This window comes from Xyrauchen texanus, chromosome 12 (assembly GCF_025860055.1).
Source record: "Xyrauchen texanus isolate HMW12.3.18 chromosome 12, RBS_HiC_50CHRs, whole genome shotgun sequence".
In the NCBI taxonomy this organism is placed as follows: Eukaryota; Metazoa; Chordata; class Actinopteri; order Cypriniformes; family Catostomidae; genus Xyrauchen; species Xyrauchen texanus.
In genome coordinates, this window is record NC_068287.1 from 36,371,811 (window position 1) to 36,397,329 (window position 25,519).

A 25,519-nucleotide genomic window follows, 5' to 3' on the forward strand; every position below is an offset into this window, starting at 1 on the left:
CACAACCACCACCATTGTGTCCTTGAGCAAGGCACTTAAATCCAGGTTGCTCTGGAGGGATTGTCCCTGTAATAAGTGCACTGTAAGTCACTTTAGATAAAGTGTCTGCCAAAATGTAAATGTAATTCACACACACACACACACACACACACACACACACACACACACACACACACACACACACACACACACACACACACACACACACACCAGTCTTCTTTTATTTGTGCTTACCTGTAATTTACAGCTATTCCTTAGGTAGCCTATTCCTATATAACTTTGGCATGACTGTCATTGGCATTTGCTGACCAAAACAGTCTCACAGAACTAAGTCACAAAAAAAACCTTTCAATACATTACATTTTCATTTCAAAATGAAAACAATCATCATGTCAAAAGAATAAATTTATGTCCTCTATGTCAGCTCTCTTCTCGTTAGTACACAAAACATAATGCTTACTAGTATGTACAGTTGCCCAAAAAAGTATTTAGACACTTAAACCGCACTTGAAAATATAGCATTGCATTAGATAAAAGTAAAACCAATACAACAACAAAACAACAATAACAGTAGCATCTGAAAAACAAACGATACTACACAGTGTAATTTGTACCAAAATAATGAACATTTCTTAAACGTTATATGTAATTGTTATATCACATTAAAATATTTTTGTCATAAAAGTTTTTGGGGGTTTGTGGAATTTTTTTGTACCCTATCAACCTCTAAATGTCTAAAAACATAATACATTTTTATATAAAATAACAACACTTTAACTACGTCACAATTCTATTCAGGGATATACTGTCATGCATTGGGGGCAGATTACTGTCATCTGTTGGAGAGAGAGAGAAAAAAAACTACATGTCAAAGTAAATGAAATATATAGAGATTAATTTACAATATATAACCAGCAGGTGGCTGCAGAGGCCAACACATTTGCCTGATTCTTACGACTAGTTTTGCTTGTAGGTATATGTTTCGACTTTATCAAAGACATATATATATATATATATATATATATATATATATATATATATATATATATATATATATTTTTTTTTAAATAATTTTTCTTTTGTCAAAGTGTGTGTGTGTGTTCTTCATTGTGGATGTGTAATGTCTCACTCTTTCATTTCTATGTGTGTGTGTTTGTGTGTGTTGTGGATGTGAATTGGCCTCATGCTTTCATTTCTGTATGTGTGTGTGTTTTGTAATTTCTTATTATTTTATTTTATTTTGACAGAGTTTCACTGTATTTTTTAAAAACAGTCTGCTTCTTTTATTTCAGTAATTTACAGTAACGTTCTGGCAGCACAGTTGCCAGCCACTTACTGTAAAAATACAGTATGTTACTGGCAGGGGTGGAAAGAGTACTGAAAAGTCATACTCAAGTAGAAGTACTGTTCCTTCCTGAAAAATGTAGTGTGAGTAGAGTAAAGGTAGCTGTCCTAAAAACTACTCAAGTAAGAGTAAAATAGTAGCTCATTTAAAAGTTCTCATGAGTAGAGTTGCAAAACCTATGCCTCATTATAATGAACACTGTATGACAACTTTATCACTACATGAATCTGATTCCAAAAAAATAAATGGGAGACATGATAACAGAAATGAAAAGATTAAAAAGTTATTTTCAATACACTGATCACCATTTTAAATGGTAATGTATTAAACAATTACATTAAAATCGGTTTATGTGTATGGTCTAAATTTCCCTAATGCCAACAGAGCATTATTTTTGTGCATAAAACATGTTCAAACAATGCAAGGAATGCAAAAAAAAAAAAAGCAAAATAACAGGATCACTTGGCACGTCATGTCCTGCACGAGGTAGAGCAGGCATGGGAAAAGTTGTTTGGTACAGGAGCTACATCACACTTAAAAAGGAATAATTCACCCAAAATTGAAATTCTCTCATCTTTTACTCACCCTCATACCATCCTGGATGGGCATAACTTTATTTCTTCTGCAGAACACAAATTAAGATTTTTAGAAGAATATCTCAGCTCTTTTGGTCCATACAATTAAAGTGAATCGGTGTTAAAATTTTTAAGCTCTATAAATCACATAAATCAGCATAAAAGTAGTCTAATCCATGTGCCTCCATGTCTTCAGAAGCGATATGATAGATGGTGAGAAACAGATCAATATTTAATTCCTTTTTTACTATTAATTCTCCTCCCTGCTTAATCAATCTGCACTTAGCTCACACTTTCTTCTTATGTTTTTGGTAATTTGCATTATTCATGCATATTGCCACCTACTGGGCAGAGAGAAGATTATCTAGCCAAAATTTTGTTAAATATATTGATCTGTTTCTCACCAACACCTGTCATATGAATTCTGAAGTCATGAATGAAACCACTGGAGTTGTGTGTATTACTTTTATGTGCTTTTTGGCGCGTCAACGTTTTGGCACCCCTTCACTTACATTGAACGGACATACAGAGCTGAATTATTTTTCTAAAAATCTTAATTTGTGTTCTGATGAAAGAAAGACATAGACAGATGGCATGAGAGTGAGTAAATGATGAGAGAATTCTCATTTTTGTGTGAATTATTTATTTAAGTAGCACATGGGGTGCACATTGTCCTCCTTTTGAGATACAATGTTCCACATTGATTTAGTTCTTGTATCTTTTAAGACAATAAATGGTTTCTTCACAATTTTATGAAGTTTGTGACTGGTGCTCAATTCGGTTACATGTACACTTCAAGTCCAACATTTAGATGCAAATATGCTTTTTGTCCCAATTACATTCACTTTAGACATAAACGACTGCATTTACATTAAATCCTCATCAAGAAGGGCATTGGCGGAATTATAAAGTGTATTTGATCATTTATGCGGGAACCAGCATTAGCGCTCAAACATTAGCCACCTGTCAAATAGTGTGCTATTGTGATTGATGTAATGAACACCCCTGTTATAGAGGTAGATCATAGGCTAAATACAGAAAACTACTCAAAAGTTTGATTGAAGACATCTCACTTTTTTCAATAAACATCTAGATCATTTTATTGCCCAGCCCTATTGATAGCATTGCATTAATCTCTCACAGCAGCCAAATAGTGAGAGTTAAATTACAGGTTTCTTTATAGACACACAGAATCTAGAAATATGAAATTTACCTCGATATGATCAAATTAGAGGCAGGATTAATGCTGATATCTGGCTTGAGCAAGATAAACTCACATGACACAATCAAGCAAATGGCCTTTTTCACTGCGAAAATTCCTTCCAGGTGCTGCTGTGATGTTCAGGTGTTGAAATTTGAGGCATTCTACAGAACCATAACAGTTGGCGCCAGATCTGCAGCTGCCGTTCAAATTTTTTTACGTGTGATTTGATTTGACGGGAGTCACGAGATGCTCTCTAGGCAATCATGTTCATAGATAAAAATAAAATCAGGACAGGGAAGTAGCGAACACAGATGAAAGGGAAAATAGCACAGTAAAAGTACAGTTACAGCACTTGGGGGGTCTGTTACAGAGGACTGTCTCAGAGAGCCCTACCCAGTTACATTATCTCACAAAAGTGAGTACACCCCTCACGTTTTTGTAAATATTTGATTATATCTTTCATGTGACAACACTGAAAAAATGACACTTTGCTACAATGTAAAGTAGTGAGTGTACAGCTTGTTTAACAGTGTAAATTTGCTGTCCCCTCAAAATAACTCAACACACAGCCATTAATGTCTAATGGCAACAAAAGTGAGTACACCCCTCAAAATTCTTTGCAAATAATAATAATAATAATAACAACAACAGTTATTTACCGTAAAACTAGTCACTTCACAAAGAGCCTGCACTCTATCTCCCAGAATGCAACATTTTTGACAGTAAACCATAGCATTTAAGAATTACAGTAAATTGCCATTAGAATTTGCAATAAATTTACAGCATTTTTGTTTTACAGTGTAAGTAACTTCCTTGTATTTTTTTGATATATGCAGTATAACGCAAGTACATTAAACCATCGTTCAGTGTGTGGCTTTAGTGTCTGAATTCTTAAAAGGGCCACTGTGTTTGTAAGCAGGGACATAGGATGTGTATGAAATGTGTAGGTGGTTATAATCATCAATTAAAGCACTTAAAGTGACATTCTGTAACCCAGTTTAAAAGGTTCAAGTGATGTAAGTTCTAAAGGAATTACAGTTATTTAAAATTGAAACAAGTCACTTGACTCATATTCTAAAAATATTTACAGCATGTGAGAAGTAAAAACAAAAGCAAGGCGTGTCAGAGATTCTATTAATGCTGGGCTGGGGGCAAAAGTCGTGCCAATGAATGCAGTAGTACTTGCTTTATGTGTCATTCAAGCCTTCTCAAAAAAGAAAAAGCAGTCAGAACACAGACAGGAACATAACAATGACATTTCACATTGCTCTGCATGTTGCTGGGGCAATTTTTCTCAACATTGCATGTAAGCTAACTCTTTTGTTACATATTATATGGTACATATATTAAAGGTCAGATCTAAAATTTGCTCGCTGCTTACAGAAACTTTATAACAATGAAAAATAGATGTTTAATAACCTTACGTTTATTTACTTTTTATGTTTAAAATATGTTTAATAACTGACGATTGAACTCCTTTAAGGGCTTTTCATTGTAATACACACATAATAATACCTGAAACAAATGTTGCTGCATTAGTATGCAGAGTAGTCATTATAAGTAACATGACAATTTTCAAAGAAATTGTAATTAGTTATGAACAGATCATTTTTTCACTTAGCTTGAGAGTTAGTGTCTAAACCTAATAAAACAGCTTTAAAGAAATTGTAATTAGTAATGAACAGATTATCATAACACATTTTTAGCTTGAGAGTTGAATGGCTATTAGTGTCTAAATCTAATAAAATATATCCATATATACATTTAAAGTACAAATGTAGTAAATAGTTTTTAAGTAAAAGTACAATTTGACTTAATTTGTATTTTTTTATTTGAAGAATACAATACTCGGTATATTCATATTCACGTTGACGGTGAAACAATGATTGCGAGATACTGAAACCAGTTTGTCTAGATTCACTATGTGCTGATACATTTTGTCTGAGCTACAAAAGCTCTTAACAAATAAAATAAAATATGTCTATGTACACAGAAATCTAATATAAGTGTATATGAAGAACCCAGTCTGATTATTTGTTATTCTTTCTTTTTCTTTTTCTCCCAATATAGGCGCTCTTTGCCAATTAGATGGTAAGTTGCTGTACTTTTAATGGTCATACAAACACATATTCATGCACACAGAATACTTCACATAGTTTTAAAGTGGTAACACTTTAAAATGAGGTTGTACGTGTAAACATCAGTGTGGCAGGGCGGAGGACGGGGCCGGGTCGTGATCATACACACCCGGTCCCTTATCAGGCTCATCAAGCCTCCGAGAGGGATAAAGGCCGACTGCGGAGGATTGTGCGTGAGAGAGAGTTAGTGTAAAGAATTCAATGGAAAGGAGGAGGCGAGAACCGGCTTGTTAATATAAATAATATTTTTCATATAAAACTTAAACAGACACAAACACACACATGCCGGACATGTCCGTAAACTATCTCTCTCTCCCGCACAATCCTCCGCAGTCGACCTTTATCCCTCTCGGAGGCTTGATGAGCCTGATAAGGGACCGGGTGTGTATGATCACGACCCGGCCGCCCTCCGCCCTGCCACATTTTGTTAATGTAATAGTTAACTTAACCTGGCTATAAATGTACAATCCTTTTACAGCAGTTATGGTATCACCTTTCAGTAAGGTTCTATTTTTTTAACATTTGTTATTGCAACAGGAATTATGAAATAACAACAAACATAATTTTTACAGCATTCAGTAATCTTGGTTAATGTTAATTTATACAATTATTGTTCACTGTTAGGCTACTTCATGTTAGTTCATAATGTATTAATCACTGTTTACGTATTACATTTTTAGTGTTAAAAATGTATTAGTATATGTTGGAATAAACATAAACCAAGACTAGTAAATGCAGTAAAGGTATTGTTCATTCTTAGTTCAGGTTTACTTGACAAATAGTTAACAAATAATACTTACTGTAAAGTGTTACAACATTTATTATTCCTAGTTAATATTAATGTCTAACCCATTGTTTATTGTTAGTTCATAAAGCATTCACTAATGTTCACAAATTAATTGTTTAATGTTAAAAACATATTCGTATATGTTGAAATTAACATCAACCAAGATTATTAAATGCTGTAAACGGATGGATGGAAAATATAAAGATGGTTGGATGGATGGATGGATGGATGGATCCATCCATCCATCCATCCATCTATCTATCCATCTATCTATCTATCTATCTATCTATCTATCTATCTATCTATCTATCTATCTATCTATCTATCTATCTATCTATCTATCTATCTATCTATCTATCTATCTATCTATCTATCTATCTATCTATCTATCTTCTCTCTCTCTCTCTCTATCTATCTATCTATCTATCTATCTATCTATCTTCTCGTCTCTCTCTATCTATCTATCTATCTATCTATCTATCTATCTATCTATCTATCTATCTATCTATCTATCTATCTATCTATCTATCTATCTATCTATCTATCTATCTTCTCTCTCTCTCTCTCTCTATCTATCTATCTATCTATCTATCTATCTATCTATCTATCTATCTTCTCGCTCTCTCTATCTATCTATCTATCTATCTATCTATCTATCTATCTATCTATCTATCTATCTATCTATCTATCTATCTATCTATCTATCTATCTATCTATCTATCTATCTATCTATCTATCTATCTATCTATCTATCTATCTATCTATCTATCTATCTATCTATCTATCTATCTATCTTCAATAAACATATTGTTCATTCTTATTTTATTTTAACTAATGTAGGTAACTAATGCTAACAAATACAACCTTATTGTAAAGTGTTTCTGCATTTATTAATCTCAGTTAATTCACATTTTTTAATACATTATATGACCAAACGTATGTTGACTCTCCCTTCTGAAAAGGATGGGCTATTCCAGTAAGTCCATTGCAAACATATCTTAATACTACATCATACAGTGACATTCTAGACAATTGTATTCACTCATTGCGACAGTTTGCAGAAGGCTTTTACTGTTATCAAATGACATAAGCGAATATTGTGCACAAAGTGATGTCCATAAAGAAATGGTTTACTAAGTCTGCTGGGGAATTACTTTACTGCTTGGTTCAAAATACAGACTTGAAGCTTTACTGAACACCTTTGGGTTAGGATTGGAGCAGTGAGCCAGGCCTCATGATCCTGCGTCAGTGCCTGACCTCACTAATGCTCTTGTGTTTAGTTGAACATTTAGTTGTTAAAAAGCATTACTCATTCCAAAGGTGTTCATTGGTGTTCAGGGCTGGGCCAGTAAACAACTTCTATATAGATCTCGTTTTGTACACAAGTGCATTGTCATGCTGTAATGGAAAACTGTTTCAACAAAGTTGAAAGCACACAATTGTTTAGAATGTCATTGCATAGTATAGCATTTAGATGTGTGCTCACAGAAATGACTGGAAGTGTCAAACTCGTTAATTACAAAGGGGTGTCCACTATTTTTGGCCAAATAGTGTTTATTACTGTAATACAATTGTAACATTAAAAATGTTAACAGAAGTTAATGCATATGAAACATTTTCAATTAACTTACAATGAACAATAGTATATATATGAATTAAACTACATTAATAAATGCTACATAAATAAAAGTATTGCTTATTATAAATTTATGATACCTAATGCATTAACTAATGTTAAAGGTGCTGTTAGCGATTTTAGCAGTTCTGTCATTTCCATCAGAGACGGTATGGAATGAGACAAGTCACTGGTATTCTAATCAAAGGTAGAAATTATAACACTAGATATGGTGGCTGTTGAAATGGAAGTCCCACTTTACAGTTAAAAGAACCAATCGCCTTTTGTTAGAGACATCACTTGTCAGTTTCATTGAGAATGCACACGTGTATTAGCTGGAGCGTAGTTTTGATGTCTGCCTTTCAAGGTTATATTTGTATTCCTAGAAAATAACATCCCGCAGGCTGCCTGGAGGCATTACAAACAGGATCTCTGACAGTGAGCTGACTTTCGTTCCAATAGACTTAGTCACTGCCCCCTCTTTCCAAAGCCCCACCCTCCAAAGATGCCAATGTATCGTTGAGACCATTGTAATTAAAGAATTTAAATGTAATTCAACTAAGCGAAATAGCATACTAGCATGAAAAAATAACAATTGAAGAGTGAATATGAAGCTAAATATGCTGTTTAACATGAATGATCTGCTTTAATGGAATAGTTCACCCAAAAATTAACATTCTGTCATCTTTTACTCACCCTCATGCCATCCCAGATATGTATGACTTTCTTCTGCAGAATACAAACAAAGATTGTTAGAAGAACATCTCAGCTCTGTGGGTCCATACATAGCAAGTGAATGGTTATCAAGCATTCCAAGCTCTAAAATTTACATAAAAGCCACATAAAAGTAATCCATTACTTAATCCATGTCTTCTAAAGTGATCCAATCGATTTTGGGTAAGAACAGACCAAAATATGCTTCCTTTTTCACTGTACATCTTGCCAATGCAGTCTCTAGCCCTTGTGCACTGTTTGTTTGTGAGTCATACTTGTGATGTTCGCAGGTCAAAAATGACCCGAACATACATTTTTAATATATTTCCTTGTAGCTGGGGGTCTCTGGTAACATCTGCTGTAATAAAAAAAATTATAATTACATGAAATTACATGTGAAGTCAAAATATATAGTGAAAATAAAGTAACATTTTGGTCTGTTCTCACCCAAAACTGATTGGATCGCTTCAGAAGACATTAATTAAACCACTGGAGTATTATGGATTACTTTTATACTACATTTATGTGCTTTTTCGAGGTTCAAAGTTTTGGTCACCATTCACTTGCATTGTATGGACCTACAGAGCTGAGACTCTATTCTAAAGACCTTCGTTTTTGTTCTGCAGAAGAAAGAATGTCATATATATGGCTGAGGGTAAATTATTTGAAAACTTCCATTTTTGGGTGAACTATTCCTTTAAACACCACACTTTCAGCTTCTTGCTTCCCATATATGGGCTGCAATGTGAATGCACAACATGACTGACAGGCAGAAAGCACTTCAAAGTGTTCTAATTGGCTAAACAAAGAATCTGAACATGGCCAAGTTTTTGGATGCTGAGATGAGGGCTTTTGTTTACAGTGTCCCGGGCTTTCACAAAGACAGGTTTGATATTTCAGGACACCTAATCCAGTGATATCTGTTAGGTAATAGAGATTTACAACCTCATTGTAAAATGTTACTTGCTGCGTTCACAACCAATTTTACTTTAGTAATTAAAATATGTGCAACTTATTTCCTGGTGTAACAGGATATTCAGTGAAAAAAACCCATTGCAAATCATTATCTATCAGGATATTATTGGACTGTAAAATAGGTTCTCTATATATGACAAGAGGTTTTGGTGACCTCAGCCGAAAAGGAAGTTGTTTTAGAAGCGGAGCAATATTTGAAGACAAACATTGTCATTCTTTAGAATAATGTGCAATGATATATCGTCACAATAAGACCAGGAACATGACAGTTCCCCTCAAAATAAAAAAAAATCTCTATGTCATTCCAATTCTATTTTCTATCATCTGTGAAAAACAAAAGGAGATTTTAGGTTGAGTGTCTGAGTTTTTTTTTACAAGGAACTGGATAGTAATTTATAGCGCTAAGCTCCAAATAAGGCCTAAAAAGCGCCATAAAATTATGATAAAAGTAGTCCATAACACTTGAACGTAAATAGGGTCGATTTTGATTTCATTTGAACTTTAAGTCATTTTAACAAGGAATTCCCACATCATCTTTTTTCTCATCAGTGTGTGGCCAAGCCCCCCTCAAATCCAAGATTGTTGGAGGGCAAAGTGCTGTTGCGGGGTCTTGGCCCTGGCAAGCGAGCATTCAAAGAATCTCCAGTGGAAGTCATTTCTGTGGTGGGAGTCTAATAAATAAGGACTGGGTTTTATCTGCAGCTCACTGCTTCCAGACGTATGTGACCCAATCTTAAATAAAGGTTAAAGGAATAGTTCACCCAAAAATTGTATAATTATTTACTCACCTTCCTGTCATTCCAAATGCTGATATTTTTTTGTGCAACACAAAAGGAGATTTTTTTTAGGAATCATATTGCTGCTTTTTTCCATACAATGACAAAGTGACCACATCTGTCACACTCCAAAAATGACAAATAAATAAATAAAAAAAAAATCCACCTAAAAACACTGTAATAGTCCATATAACGGGTGTACTATATTCCAAGCATTCTGAAGTCAAACAATTGCTTTGTGTGAGAATCAGACCAAAATTTATGTTGTTATTCACTGATAATCTTGCCCTCTAGTTAGCTTTGACTGGATCATTTAGTCCAGTTTTTGAACAAATAATTTTTTGAGCTGTTTCTTTGCCAATGTGACCCTAACAGCTCATTGGAGGGATAGATTTTTAGTGAACAATGACTTCAATTTTAATCTGTTTCTCATACAAAGCTGTCGTATGGCTTCAGAAAACTGTGAATATAGCACACAAGTCGTATGGACTACTATTATGGTGCTCTTTTTCCTTTAGCGGGTTTAACAAAACCTGGATGAAGATACTTCAAAATATCTATTTTAATAGTCAAACAGTTTTGACGCAACAAAAGAGTAAATAACGACAGACCGTTACATTTTGGGTCAACTATTCTATTAAGTGTCAAATACAACACAATTTATACATTGCTGTAGACTGATAATCGAGTCTGAGAACTTTTTCTATTCACAGCATCCCTGCATCTAATATTAAAATCTACTTGGGACGTCAGTTCCAAAGAGGCTCAAACCCAAATGAGGTATCCAGGACAGTGAGTAAAGTCATCAACCATCCAAACTATGGTTCAACTACTCAAAACAATGACATAGCACTTCTCCGGCTCTCTTCTTCTGTGACTTTTACTGAATTTATTCAACCAGTCTGCCTAGCTTCTTCTGGTAGTACTATTGCTGCAGGTACTAAAAGCTGGATCACTGGATGGGGAAAACTAAAATTTGCAGGTAAGTGAACATTTTTATAATACTTTAAAACATACGCTAGTTTTGCAATGTATTATTACTGTATAGTATTATTTTAAAATTAGATTTGGTGGTACTTGTCCATGTAAAAACTCACTGCCACGATCCCTGTCCATTTGCTAGGTATCTGATTACTGCCCATGTGGGCAGTAATTTATTCGAAATAACGAAAACTTTCAACACAGTAAATTGTGTTGAAAGAGTTACATGTCAAAGTTGAATACTTAGGTTTAGTGGTTTGTTCAGAGCAATAGTAATACTGAAGCTTGCCTTTGAAAGCACCAATAATGATTAATTTCCCCTCTGATTTATATCATAGACACCACGCTTCCCAACACACTGCAGGAGGTGGAGATACCAATTGTGAGCAACAGTGTTTGCAGATCTGCCTATGGAGGTAGCATTACCAGCAACATGGTGTGTGCTGGACTAACTCAAGGAGGGAAAGACTCGTGTCAGGTACATCAGTCACTTACATTACTTATTGTATATTGGCAGAGATACAGTATATATTAATTGACAGTTGCTCATTGTATATTGGTAGCAATATAAATAAGCGGTTGTCTATGCAGGGAGACTCTGGAGGACCAATGGTCAATAAACAGGACAAAAAGTGGATTCAGTCTGGCATTGTGAGTTTTGGCAAAGACTGTGCAGTACCCAATTATCCTGGTGTGTACACCCGAGTATCTGAATACCAAAGTTGGATCAACACTAAGATAGACAGCAACCAGACTGGATTTGTTTCATTCAACTCCACTGGAACCCGTGGCTCCCCCAACCTCCTCTTATTTTCCCTTTCTCTCTCAGCCTCCATCATCCCTCTAACCTTCATCTCTTTTCTTAAAGACTGAGTAATAACAATTCTGAAGGTTCATTGATGAAGAGGACAGTTTGCTGAACACAGTCTTATTAATAAAGCAAGTTTGTGCCTACTGATTTTTAGTGTTTGCCTAATAAGAATACAGTGCATTGATCTGTTATTTATTCTAAAACTGAGACATAAAATTCTAATATGTGTAAATTCAAAATGCTCAGTCAATCATCCTCTTTCAAGTGAATGTTCATTAACAGGATGCAATACAAATGCACTGCAGTCAGTTTTATATTTAACTGTGGATTTGTTTTACAAATAACACTAACTTTGTCTCAGAGGCTAGATTTCTGTTCAGCTTAAAACTCTAAAATGAGCAAATGTCTGATTTGACTGAATAAATGAGCAAATGTATGATTTAACTGAATAAATTAGAAAATGCTGTGATTTTTCTGTGATGGGAGAAAGGTGCCTGGTTGTTCCTTACTCAGCCTTACAGGCTCCAGATGGTTACACTGAGTGTGAGGCGTGGTTAGGGCATCTGCTGCCTCCCAGGAACAAACTGAGGCCCCTTTTTACAATGGGCTAATTTTTCCAAGTAGGTATAGCTGCTGACCAGAGATCTCCAAATGGGGGTGGAATTTCCATAACAGGGAGGGGTTACTCCAAAAGGGGATTGCGCCAACCCCAAAAGAGGGCTGCGCCAACGGGCGTCACATCCATTCTCGGTTAAGGTTTGGGAAAGGGTAAGGTTCCCTATCTTTAATGGTGATTATGAGCTCATGGCCCTTTTTGGAGCAATGCCTGCAGCTATACTCTTATCGATTTCCCCCCCGCTGCATTACCTGCCTGCAGACTCCTTCTCTCTGGTGCTGCCTGTTGTTGACTGTGGATGTCCTCACTACCTCACTCCTGACAAACACAAAAATACGGTGTTTAATGTGAGCAAAAGATGTCATTGCATTATTTAGGACTAGTGTCAAAGACTTTAGACTGTTGAGTTATAAATGGAACGTCTAGGGGCCGGCCATGGTTGCACATATCGCTAGCTGGGTAAACTGGCACTGAGGCCCCCCGGGGTCAATTTTATTTGATCACAAAACACTAAACAGCAACACAAACTACTACAGTACCTTCATTCACACCTGTTTGACACTATACACTGCTAAAAATTCCTGATCCGTGAGATTATTGAGTACAATTGCTTTTATCCCATGTTCCATCAATATTCAATATAAAAACATGGATTTTAAAAAAAAAATCGTGATGCATTTCATTTTCATGTAGGAAGTCTTGACCACTCACATTAAAATGAAAATATAAAAGCTGTTTTATTCTACATGGAGAGGGTCCGCACACGGGGGCTGCCATATTAGAGTCACATGACCAGCCAAATACTACTCGCTTAATCTCAGTAACCGTCCTGTTATCTGACACTTTCACTCATTGATTAAAGTAATCATGACTGACTGTGAATACTAAACTTCTACAATGGCATCTGAAACTGAAAACTATTGATTTTAAATTACGCTGCATCCAAGCCGCTAGATGTCAGTATAAGTCCAAGAAGACACAATGACAAAAAATGAGTTTTTCCTTTTTTCAAGAGTTTTTCCCTTATCCTGCTACTAAAAAGACATGATTGGTTCAGCCTTATTGGATCTGAGAAAACAACAAATGCCACAAGAAAAGAGTCCGTCTATTTGCTGGGTTCAGCAGCAGTGTATAATCTCCTGAATAATGTTAAAGTGTCATATAATCCCTGTTATACAAAAAGAAAAACGAGACAAGCCTGGAACATTGCATGGAATTCACAGTTCAGAATTTAGGCGATTGCGCGACCTGGCGTTGTGGCTGTGGCACTGCAGGCACTAATGGTCATACTTTAACTGTACCGAATTATAAAAGCTTTACAGTAGCCTAGAGTTAGAATGCTAAAATATAAAACGTATTTTTTAATTTTATAAATAACAAATTTGAGTATTAATCAAACATTAAATATTTTATAATGAATAAGGTTAATGGGACAGTCTGTGTATCTGTGCCATAGCAACACTCCCTCACAACTGTGTCATTCGCAACAGCGTATTCATACTGATCAAAGATAATGATGTCGTGGACAGACTCAAATGAAATAAATAATCAGCAATGGCCCGAGGATCTGTCAAACGTACATATCCTCCAACAACCTGTGAGTAATCTTTCTCCTATACAATCCGCAGTTCAGCATTGTTTAGATACACACTAAACTGCATGTAAAATCTCTTTTTACTGTCTGAATTAATAGTTTGTTATTGGAGGAAAACTGACATTTGGACGTATATCTTTCTTTCATTGCTAAGCCTACGTATTGGGACGTTTATATTTCTGTGATGTAGTTTCCCAAATGAACAATAAATAAATCAGTCCATCCCTGTCTAATTGTCCATCAAAGGCTCCTCAGGCAACCACTATTTTACAGCAGTCTCCAGCAGCAGTGTCTTCACCTTTTGCCTTGGTGCGTCCAGGACACATCAGAGAGGGTAGGGTAAGAGTGTTTGGACATATTCACATGACAAAAGAGAGATTAAAGCAAGGGTTTACCCCCCGTTCCAATCCCCCGCTGTTCCAATCCCCATGCACACAAAATCTTTGCAGTTCTTTTCCATATAATGCATTTTAATGGAGACAGGTGTGGTCAAATTCCAAAATAACAAAAAATAAAAAGGTGCTATTGTATGGTTTAGATAATTTTGGTTGCTTTAGATATTTGTGTGTGTGTGTGTGTGTGTGTGTGTGTGTGTGTGTGTGTGTGTGTGTGTGTGTGTGTGTTTTAGATCTGGTTGAACTGATGATGATGCAGAATGCACAGATGCATCAGGTTATCATGAATAACATGACCATGTCTGTACTCAATACTTTTGACTACACGCATACACCTGGGGTAATGTATTTACATACAACACATTTGTAAAAAAAAAACTCTTGATTCGATCACAGCAGACTTTTAGTTCACTAAATATACAGAAACATGTCGCTGTTTTACTGGAAAATGTAACGTTTCTGTGTCTTTGATGTAATATAATGGTGTAAATCTCTCAGTTTATTGTTTTATAGACAAGGCTCGATGTGGATTTAGAGGAGGAGCCTGATGTTTACCATCATTATTACCCCCCTGTGCCCAGCCTCTTTTACCCGGGTTGGGTTCCTTTACCTCAGCCACTGATTCAAGCACCATCTCCTCTTCTCCAGAACACCCAGGACCCATCACAACCTGCACAGCCTATTCGGACAGAATACAGAGACAGGTTAGACTGAGAACAATCACACAAATGCCTATGTATATATTGAACAAAATAACACACATTTAGCTGAACATCACAAACACTTGTAGTTAAATGTATAGGTAAAAAATAACAAGTATACATCATGGTACTAATCGTTGTACAATTTATTTTATGCTGTTCTTGCACTGTCTGTACTGTAGCTGAGTAAGGAGAATGACTCATGAGAATTTGTGTGTACATTTGCTTAAATGTCATGAAAATAATGTCACAAAGCAAAAGTAAATTAGTCCAAAAAATAGGATGCCTTTCCTTGTATGCAAAATATATATTTTATTTTGACCATGGACATTTGTTTTTAGACTTACCCTAAAATGTGTACAAACATGGTATAACTAACCAGAGTCATGTTATTCAGGAAAGCTGTTCCACCCCCACCTCCACCCAGTGCTACACAGACTGTTGGTGCTGACATCCCACCTGCACCAGGTACATACAAACAGTGCATGTGATTGTTTAAGCTTTACTGTAATTTTATCATATTAATTTAACATCATTTTCTGCCTGATTTCTCTTGCAGAGTTTTATGATGCAGAGAAAGGGCAGTGATGAACAGTTTTTCTTATGGGATACACAGAACTCATTCTGCCTTAATTTTACTGGTATTTTACCATGTATTGTGCAAGCTAATTTTATTTAACTGCATGTTAAGTACTACATGCATTTATTTTAGTTTTTTAACACCATTTGATGTACCCTGTTTAATATTTGGTTTATGAAAACATACTTTTATTGAGCATCCTATTATATTCAATTTCTGAGAGTTGCTGAATTTGTTATTGTATTAATGGGCCCTCTTTCAATTGTAGGATCTCAGACAGTTGTTATAATTTTCTATAGATTTAGTGTATTGTTTTTCAGTAGGACACACGTGATTATTTATCAAGATTTTATTATAAGATGAAGATATGTTGGACAACGTTGAAAAATAATGGGAGGCCCATAATAACCTTTTCTTATTTGGTGTGGCATTAAAACTTGCTTGTTGTCTTTTCCTGTAAAAGGCCATGGCTCTGCATTTTATTTAAAGGTAAACTGCCTTTAGAAAGCAACTTGGTACTGAATTAAATAATGTTGTGTTTATTGAAAATCATGTGTCTTATAATACATTATGGAGAGTTGTGACCTCAACCTAAATTAAAAGACCATGTCATTAATAATAATAATTAATAGTAATTCCTTACTTTTATATAGTGCTTTTCTAGGCACTCAATGTGCTAAAGGGGGAATCTCCTCAACCACCAAAGTGTGTAGCATCCACCTGGATTATGCAACGGCAACCATAGCACACCCAGAACACCCACTGCATGATGTAGACAATTCATATTGTATATGTGGGGGATTATTAGTAAGCCATGATAGATAAATGACAATGGGCAAATCTGGCCAGGACACCGGGGTTACCTACTCTTTTTCGAGAAATTACCTAGGATTTTTAATGACCACAGAGATTCAAGACCTTGTTTTACCATCTCATCCGAGAGATGAGTCATGTATTGAAAGGCAAATTAAAAGCGTAATTTGGAGGACCATATCAATTTGTTTTATGCTGACAATATTACACAGGGATGAAGCAAGCTATAGGCAGAGTAGGCAATAGCCTAGGGCCTCCGCATTAGGTGTGGGGGACTCCAAATCCCGAAATGCAACACTAACGGATGACAAAATCATTTTGTTTTGTTGACAGTTGAAATTGGCCCCAACTCAAAGAAAATAATTAAAGGTTAGACAATGTAAGATATTTAGTGAGTAATGCAGTGTAATGCTGCATAGGGAATAGAGCAGTTGAGTGTGAGGTGTGTATTGAAGTTCATGCACAAACATATTATATAATGTGATTAAGGTTTGAATGTTGTTGTGGAATATAAAACGTCTGCTGTGGATAAATATCTAAACTTGCCACAAGTGTGTGTGTGTTTGTGTGTGTGTGTGTGTGTATATGTGTGTGTGTGTTTGTGTATTTCTCTTAAGTTCACAAATCCACAGCCAACCTTTAAACATTCAGCCACATATTTATCTTGTGTGTGTTTGTGTCCAGCATTGTTTTGTTCTGTGGTATTTCAGCCCATTTCTTTATTCAGAGTGCACTGTCATCACTTTGGTGACAGTCATGCCCTCTGCGCACAGACACACACTTTCAATGCTGAAGTGCTTGAGCAGTGTTGTGGATTACAGTCTGCGTGTGTTTGTGTGTGTGTTTGAACAGCCGGTTGCAGTGATGACTGATCTTTATCAGATCTGTCCTCTTATGCAATGTCATTCTCCACACCATTCTAACACACACACACTTGTTGTGTTTCCATGTTTTATGGGGACTTTCCATAGACATAATGGTTTTTATACTGTACAAACTTTATATTCTATCCCCAACACCTAACCCTCACAAAAAACTTTCTGCATTTTTACATTTTCAAAAAACATAATTTAGTATGATTTATAAGCTGTTTTCCTCATGGGGACCGACAAAATGTCCCCACAAGGTCAAAAATTTCGGGTTTTACTATCTTTATGGGGACATTTGGTCCCCACAAAGTGATAAATACACAAACACACTCACACAAAATGCTCACTAGCTGCCAAATCTCTAAATAAGTGTTTGTTTGTGTGTCTGTGTTGCTATGGAATGACTCATCTGTTATACAGGTTATCAAGAGCTCAAGGACATTGATGGTACTGGCACATAATGGAGAACATACCAAATACCTTCCAGGAGTAATATAAGATCAGCTGACACCCTCATTCCCCAATAACCACACATATAAACACAGATGCTTTTCAAGCTGATGATTAAATAGGATGAAAAGGGATTTTCCAATCAAAGTCTTTGCTAACTAGTGTCATGAGATAAAGACCCTACACATTTGAAACCAAATTTTGATACAATTTATTACACTGTTTGCAAAGCATGACTGTTTTGATATTTCTTACTAAATTGTGATTGGTCTTGACTTTCTTGCATACTGTATATCCCTTTATAGGCATCTTTATGCTCACTATGCATTAATGCTTGTTTAGAGCCAACTAAAACAAGATGCAAGTTGAGTGTCATTAGAAAGGCCAAACGGCGGGGGTCTGGGTAGCTCAGCGTGTTTTGACACCACCACCCCGGAAGTCGCGAGTTCGAATCCAGGGCGTGCAGCCAGGTCTCCTAAGCAACCAAATTGGCCCAGTTGCTAGGGAGGGTAGAGTAACATGGGGTAACCTCCTAGTGGTCACAAAATGTCTGGTTCTCATTCTCGGTGGGGCGAGTGGTGAGTTGTGCATGGATGCTGCAGAGAACAGCGCAAAGCCTCCACGCGCGCTATGTCTCAGCGGTAATGCGCTCAACAAGCCACATGATAATATGCACGGATTGACGGTTCTCAGACGCGGAGGCAACTGAGATTGGTCCTCCGACACACGGATTGATGCAAGTTATTACGCCACCACGAGGATTTATAGTGCATTGGGTATTAGGCATTTTTAAAAAAAAGTAAAAAAAAGAAAGAAAAGAAAAACTCTGATCCAGCTTTGATTTACACAGAACCAAAGCCTAAAACTTACTCTTACCTCAAACTTCAGCACTATACTTTTGCTGCATTGCAAGCAATATTTCCTCTAGGAAATGCAAGTTTATTTAGCCATCCACAGCACATAAATAGTGAGGACTCGAAAACATTCAAATCTGTGGGTTTGTCAATGTATGTGTATGTTTCCAAAGCTGAAATGTGGCAATATTTGCAGCAACTGAAAAAAGGTATAGGGGAAAGAGCGAGAACAAGCAGGATTAAGGGATCAGTTAAAGGGCACAGCTGCCCCTACCACCATCTCCTCCCTGTCAGTCTCTCTTCTTTCAGTTCTGTTTGTTTTGCTATAAATATCTAACAGTGGTGAGTTGGATAAGTGCAAGCTGAGAAGTATTTAAATTTGCGTCTTATGAGAGGAATCAGAAAGAGAGATAGAAAGAGTGAGTGAGATAGATGGTGCCTCCGAACAAGACAGTGTGTCATGGCAATGCCATTTTTGGCAAATGAATGTATTCTGGAAGATGAACCAAACAGCATGTACCAGAGTCAGAGACAGGCACAACTTTCTGTTCTTGCTGAACCACTCTGTTCCACTAACAACAACTATAGGAAATTGTGCCTGTAGGAAACAACCTGAAATGCATTTTATTCACATCCATAAAACTCTGTTACGTGTTACATATTTTAAAATTGTCTTCTGCTATAACTCTTATATTATTCATTTATTGTAGAATAAAATAAAAACAATTCAGCAAATGCATCTGCCATGGAACAGAATAATTTAACTGTAACTCTTGGGAAAAAGATATTCTTCTTACCTAAAATAACTCATACAGTCTCATTTAATGTAATACGTTTGTCCATAATCATCAAAACTAAAGGCTTTGAAGTACTGTTATACTGACTAAAGAGAGCGGCAGAGATCCCAAAGTACATTAGGGCATTTGACTGTCCTCATACTTGTACTGTTGTAACACTACCCTGGGACAGTTGTAACAATTTTGTAATTTGTAATATTCTAAATAATGCATTAGGCCTAACTTAAGTGAAATATATTGAAACATTTTATATGTATCAATTCTAACACAATTGGAAGGCCTTACATGGTTTTCCTAACCATGATATGAGACATCCTGTGACATAAAACACACATAAACAAACAAACCAAACTAAAAATATTCAATTTTTGGACTAAATCTCCTCAGCAAAATCCTTTACACTGCATAATATTCATCTGTAAATACAATCAATCAGTCAATCAGTCCGTCCATAATCCATCCGTCCGTCCGTCCGTCCATCCATCCATCCATCCATCCATCCATCCATCCATCCATTCATCCATTTATCTATATACTGTATGTTTAATGAACTATGTGTCTGTCTATCTGGTTTCTACCAAATAATTTGTTTACTTAACTAAGCTTTTTGATTGCATAAAAGCTCTAGAAGGTGCATTTGTTAACATGTTTGTTATGCTGTGTGGATAGTTAAAACTGAAGTCTGCAAATTTTTCAATGTTAAAATACTTTCTTGTATCCCAGCTTAATATGCAAAGACAACTCTGAGTTAGCCATTCCATTCATAGGTTAATTTTCTCGAAAACTGTAAACTGTGTCTCTGTGGCGCTATAAAAATTCCTGTGTTTGTTTTGAGTGGGCAGGACTATCTGACTGTTTGAACAACAGCAGGCGAATTTGGAAAGCTGTTTTACATTTTTTATTTTTTTTTTGCAATTCCGTTTGGTGGCGCTAGTGTCGCAGAAATGACATTCTTAAGCCTTAACACAGTGTCACAACTGTCCCCTGCTGACCATCTTGGATGTTTGCTTAATTTTCTCAGTGACCTTACATTCCAACATGTCCCAAAATATGTTAATTTTAAGTAGACAAATCAGTCATTACAACAAGGAAAGTATCCTTCCATGATCAGACAGGAATAATGATTTATCCGCAGTGAAAGGGGAGTAAGAAAATGTAAACTGATTTTGTTTACTAATTTTGCATGAGAAAGGAAATACACACAGTGTGTACTCCATTAGGGGCCAGTGATATGATTTCCCAAAATCCCTAAATCAAGACCAAAATGATCAATTGTATCTTCTCATAGTGCCTAAAACCCACATCCACTAAACTTGGCACAGACCTTCAAACTGTTCTGACTTAGAGTGCCATGATTTTTCGAACTGACTGGAATCCCAGTTTTCACATGGCAGACAATCCAACCCCCCAAAAAAATACCATAGAATTACATTTATGGAATGTTCCAACGGGCCAAATTTGTTCAACTCTGTCACAGAATGTTCATGATTTGAAACTCCAATTGTCAAAACTAACTAACTAACTAACTAACTAACTAACTAACTAACTAACTAACTAACTAACTCTGTATGTCTGTGTATCTGTTTATTTGTCTGTCTGTCCATCTGTCTATCTACCTGTCTGTCTGACTTTAGGGAATAGAAGCTCTCAAAACAATTTTACACTTTTAGAGAAGGATTTGTAAAGCCAGCATTAAAGTGTGTCTTGACATATTAGTATTACTATTATTATATTATCTAGTTGATATAATAATATAACTATAAATATATAATTATAGAGTATACATTTTTAAGAATGAAGCAAAACCATGTTAATACATTTGATATACTCTACAGTGAAAAGAATGATCTACTTTACTGGTGAATGTTAACCTGTTGTGTTATTACAGGCCAAATAGCATCTTTCCAAAGCCATTCAATGTAAATCAAATACAAATCAAAACTACATTTATACTAATCAAACTTTATTTAAGTTATTGTAGCAAATATCAACAATCAATGAATCAAATCAAATGGCAACTGTATATAAATAGTGCAATTCATATATATATATATATATATATATATATATATATATATATATATATATATACAATAATTGAGTTTTTCTCTTTTACTAAACATTATGGATTTTTGCATGACCAATCCTGACCACAAGCTTCAAACATTGACAATGCTTAACATACAACTTCCCATAAGAATTACTCAGTTAATGGCAACTCAACAAAAAGCATGGAAAATAGTCAATACAAAAAATACTATTTACAATATAAATTCACTATACACAACCATCATCTATCAGTATTAGGATCACCCTCCTGCTTCTTTTCATAGTGCTCATTTAATTTACTAAAAACATTGTTTTTACCATCACTAAACCCTGTTATTACGTGCTCACTCCCTTTGTCTCACTCTGCTATTCCTTTCATTATTCAACAAATTCCATACAGTCTTTGGCTCATTTTCATCTTCAAAACCACCTTTTGACCTTCCTCTTCCTATAGCACACCTTCTTTCCTTCTCTTCACCCCCTCTGGACTTCTTGGGACATGGATCTGCCCAGGGCTCCGGGCGCTTTAGCAAACTCCATTCGCATGGGTTTGACAGCTGGCAGGTCTTTGGTGATCTGCTCCATTGGTCTCTTGTCTAGGCAGGTTCCATTGGGAGCTTGGGCAAGGGGCAGATCTGCCAGGGTGTGGGGGGCTCCACGACCCAAGCGAACACCCAGTTCAACAGGCTTGAATATAGGCAAGGGCAGGGTGTTCCTGTAGGGTAGGAGTTGATGTTCTCGTACACCTGCCTCCACATTGCCCACTCTGAGCACACCCGATGGGCAGGTCTGATTGAGAGGACGTACCTGCCAATAACGGGAGAGAGTCTCTCGACGTGAGTCATCTGACATCAGCATGGACTGGCTGCAGAGAGAAAGATAGAGAAAGATAAATGAAGCAGAATGTTTGACATTGTATTGTCTTTAAAATTATCTGGTTGAGAATTACACTGCAAAAATACATTTCTTAATCAGTATTTTATCACTTTTACATTTTGAATCTGGATAAAACAGGAAACATTTATTTGAGAAGTGAAAATGCATACAATATTAAGACTTGTTTGCAGAGTTAATTAGTATAACCCAATTGTTATATTGTTTTTTCTTGGTTTAAATATAAATCTATCAAAATGTGTGAGGTTTATGCTTACAACAAAATGAATAAATAAATTAAAATTGCCCTAATTCAAGATATATTCTCTGAAAACAAGCCTTATTATCTTACACAACATCTAAAGTAAATTTATCTTGTTTTAAGGATGTTTAGATATTTTTACTGAATAATTTTATTTTCTTGCAGTGTGTTATTTATGCAATTCAGTACGTTAAGATCTACAAAAAATATACAGTAGATACAATTTTATATTTTCTTTATACATTATCAGATAATGCTTGGAGAGGGCCTTCAATAAATTCCAAAAACTGTTATCTAACCTTTTTACATGAATATGTCTATGCACTCACCGTTCTTCAGGCTGTGTCTTCATATTGATACTGTGCCAGTCAGCGATGTAACTTTCTCTCCTGGCAGAATTGTCCTCCCTCACGTTGCAGCTGAGATCAGCTCCAACCACACATCCACCTTTCTTCTCCAGAACTGTACACACCTGCATTGTCAGCTTATTTGTGTTGCCCGAAAAGTTAAATTATTCACAATGTGATCTCAACTGTTTTATTATGAGATACTTCGTCAATACTGCTTCAGAGATTTCCAATTTCCTTTTTGTCTGTCTTTTCCTTTTTGGTTTAATGAGTGGGGAGACTCGTTTCTCTCTTCCTCTGTCTGTGTGTCTCTTGCTCTGTCTTGTCTTCTGTCTGCTTGAGCGTGTGTCAGACTTTTATACAGCTCTGCTGCTATTTCTGTCCGATGGAATCACTCTGTGCTGTCTACACTGACACCTGACACACACACACACACACACACACACACACACACACACACACACACACACACACACACACACACACACACGTTGTGTTTCCATGTTTTATGGGGACTTTCCATTGACATAATGGTTTTTATACTGTACAAACTTTATATTCTATCCCCTAAACCTAACCCTACCCCTAAACCTAACCCTCACAGAAAACTTTCTGCATTTTTACCTTTTCAAAAAACATAATTTAGTATGATTTATAAGCTGTTTTCCTCATGGGGACCGACAAAATGTCCCCACAAGGTCAAAAATTTCGGGTTTTACTATCCTTATGGGGACATTTGGTCCCCACAAAGTGATACACACACACACACACACCGGATAAAATCCCAGTGGATTCATATTTCCAGTACACATTCCAGACTCGTCACTGAAGATTCCAAAATAATCATCACATACAAATATATCCTAATCTCACTTATTCACACACAGTCAGAGTCATAGTCACACATGAAAGCCAACTTACTGTTATTTTATGTTTGCTAAAGGCATTTATCAAAAATGCCCAATCCTAGTAAAGTCAATCCAAATCCCTGACCTCCAAGAGTTTTTAAGATTCATCTACCAAACTTCACACAGACCTTCAGCCTGTTCAGACTCTGGATACTTTTCTTTGTCTTTTCAGAGTTACTATGGGAAAACTGATCAGACTACCAGGTTTCTAATAGCTCATTATCCAAAATCCCATAGATCTTTGTTGAAAATGTATGTCCACTAAACAATTTTTTTTGTATCCAATAAATCCCTTTGGCCACGTCCACACTAATCCGTTTTCAGTTTCCTAGCATTATCATTTTTCAAAGTATATGGAACAAAAGAGCATTCTCGAAAGTCTTGAAGTTTTCGGTGCAGGAAAATGCTGTTCCAGTGGAGATGAATGGCATAAACACAGCACAGTTAATGCTTTTTATGTTTTTGAGGACTTGGTCAACGCTAATTCATACTGCCTCAAACTCCAACAATCATCAACAACTGTGGTTATTGGGTTTTATTGGATCAATGTGGTTAACCTGTTGCTGTTTGTTGGGGCAGTTTGATAGGTAAAGGATAATGAACAGTCAGCTGGTCGTTTTTGCTAAATAAATCCTGACGGGGGATCAAGACTGTATTATCCTGAAGGGGGCTAATTTGCGATAACGACCTGTTGATTATATATTTTCTGTGCAAATAAACTAACATACTGTAAATGGACATGAAAAATGTATTTACTTTGAAGTTATGCTATTATTTGAGAATAATATCTGAACCTCTGGGTTGTGTTGGAGTTCTGTTGATGTTTATATTGCGAAAATGACAGTCTGTCTGCTCATTATTATGCATCTACTTGACTACTTTCCAAAGAAATAAATACATGGACATGATTTGAGTGAAATAATTGTATTAATTTACATGTAGAGATACAAGATGTAGAAACATGACTTGCTATAACTGCAATGATATCACTTTATCCCCAGATTTGCAAACGTTATTTAGAAATATCAGACTGCTAAATGGTGCGAAAGACAATCAGAATCGAGTATTCCAGAGAGTTGTGTGATACCAGAGACTATTGATGGTAAATGTAAATGGTCTGCACTTATATAGCGCTTTTTTCTAACCTCAGAGGTTACCAAAGCGCTTTACACTGTGTCCCAATCACCCATTCACACACACACAACATTCACACACCAATGGCAACAGAGCTGCCATGTAAGGCACTAGCCTGCCATTGGGAGCAACTCGGGGTTCAGTGTCTTGCCCAAGGACACTTCAGCATGTGGAGCCATGTGGGCCAGGATTCAAACCACCAACCCTGCGATTGGTAGCCGACCCGCTCTACCATCTGAGCCACAGCCGCCCCTATTGATCAGAGATGTGTCAGTTCTATTCAAATGAATGGAAGAAATTGGAATGCCCAATGATCAACGGATGTAGAAAAGAAGTCCACCTTTAATGGTAAAAGA

At 36.1% G+C, this 25,519-nt stretch overlaps 3 protein-coding genes across 3 annotated transcripts; 2 read left to right on the forward strand and 1 right to left on the reverse strand.

Annotated features, from left to right (window-relative positions):
* The first annotated feature begins 4,296 nt into the window (after positions 1-4,296).
* LOC127652596 (trypsin-like) lies at positions 4,297-12,400 on the forward strand. Its single transcript, XM_052138826.1, has 6 exons — positions 4,297-4,430; positions 5,195-5,215; positions 9,903-10,071; positions 10,843-11,111; positions 11,449-11,588; positions 11,702-12,400. The coding sequence occupies exons 1-6, from the start codon at positions 4,376-4,378 to the stop codon at positions 11,981-11,983; spliced, it is 936 nt and encodes a 311-aa protein (XP_051994786.1). The 5' UTR covers positions 4,297-4,375; the 3' UTR covers positions 11,984-12,400.
* A 1,612-nt stretch (positions 12,401-14,012) lies between these two features.
* LOC127652261 (proline-rich protein 29-like) lies at positions 14,013-16,127 on the forward strand. Its single transcript, XM_052138400.1, has 6 exons — positions 14,013-14,134; positions 14,378-14,465; positions 14,760-14,866; positions 15,040-15,230; positions 15,625-15,695; positions 15,787-16,127. Exons 1-6 carry the CDS (start codon positions 14,051-14,053, stop codon positions 15,813-15,815), a joined length of 570 nt encoding a protein of 189 aa, XP_051994360.1. The 5' UTR covers positions 14,013-14,050; the 3' UTR covers positions 15,816-16,127.
* Positions 16,128-21,581: 5,454 nt separating this feature from the next.
* On the reverse strand, positions 21,582-23,446 carry LOC127652815 (telethonin-like). The gene is made up of 2 exons (XM_052139211.1): positions 23,104-23,446; positions 21,582-22,504 (listed from the first exon to the last, which is right to left on the reverse strand). Exons 1-2 carry the CDS (start codon positions 23,250-23,252, stop codon positions 22,114-22,116), a joined length of 540 nt encoding a protein of 179 aa, XP_051995171.1. The 5' UTR covers positions 23,253-23,446; the 3' UTR covers positions 21,582-22,113.
* Between the last annotated feature and the right edge of the window lie 2,073 nt (positions 23,447-25,519).

Bases quoted from the DNA above. Each gene is read 5' to 3' on its own strand.
- LOC127652596 (XM_052138826.1), top strand. From the start codon at position 4,376: ATGACATTTCACATTGCTCTGCATGTTGCTGGGGCAATTTTTCTCAAC. The intron at 4,431-5,194 runs GTAAGCTAACTC...CTCCCAATATAG, and splicing joins AATTTTTCTCAACATTGCAT to GCGCTCTTTGCCAATTAGAT. The intron at 11,589-11,701 runs GTACATCAGTCA...TTGTCTATGCAG, and splicing joins GAGGGAAAGACTCGTGTCAG to GGAGACTCTGGAGGACCAAT.
- LOC127652261 (XM_052138400.1), top strand. From the start codon at position 14,051: ATGATGTCGTGGACAGACTCAAATGAAATAAATAATCAGCAATGGCCC. The intron at 14,466-14,759 runs GTAGGGTAAGAG...TGTGTGTTTTAG, and splicing joins TCCAGGACACATCAGAGAGG to ATCTGGTTGAACTGATGATG. The intron at 15,696-15,786 runs GTACATACAAAC...TTTCTCTTGCAG, and splicing joins TGACATCCCACCTGCACCAG to AGTTTTATGATGCAGAGAAA.
- LOC127652815 (XM_052139211.1), bottom strand. From the start codon at position 23,252: ATGCAGGTGTGTACAGTTCTGGAGAAGAAAGGTGGATGTGTGGTTGGA. The intron at 22,505-23,103 runs GTGAGTGCATAG...TTCTCTCTGCAG, and splicing joins AAGACACAGCCTGAAGAACG to CCAGTCCATGCTGATGTCAG.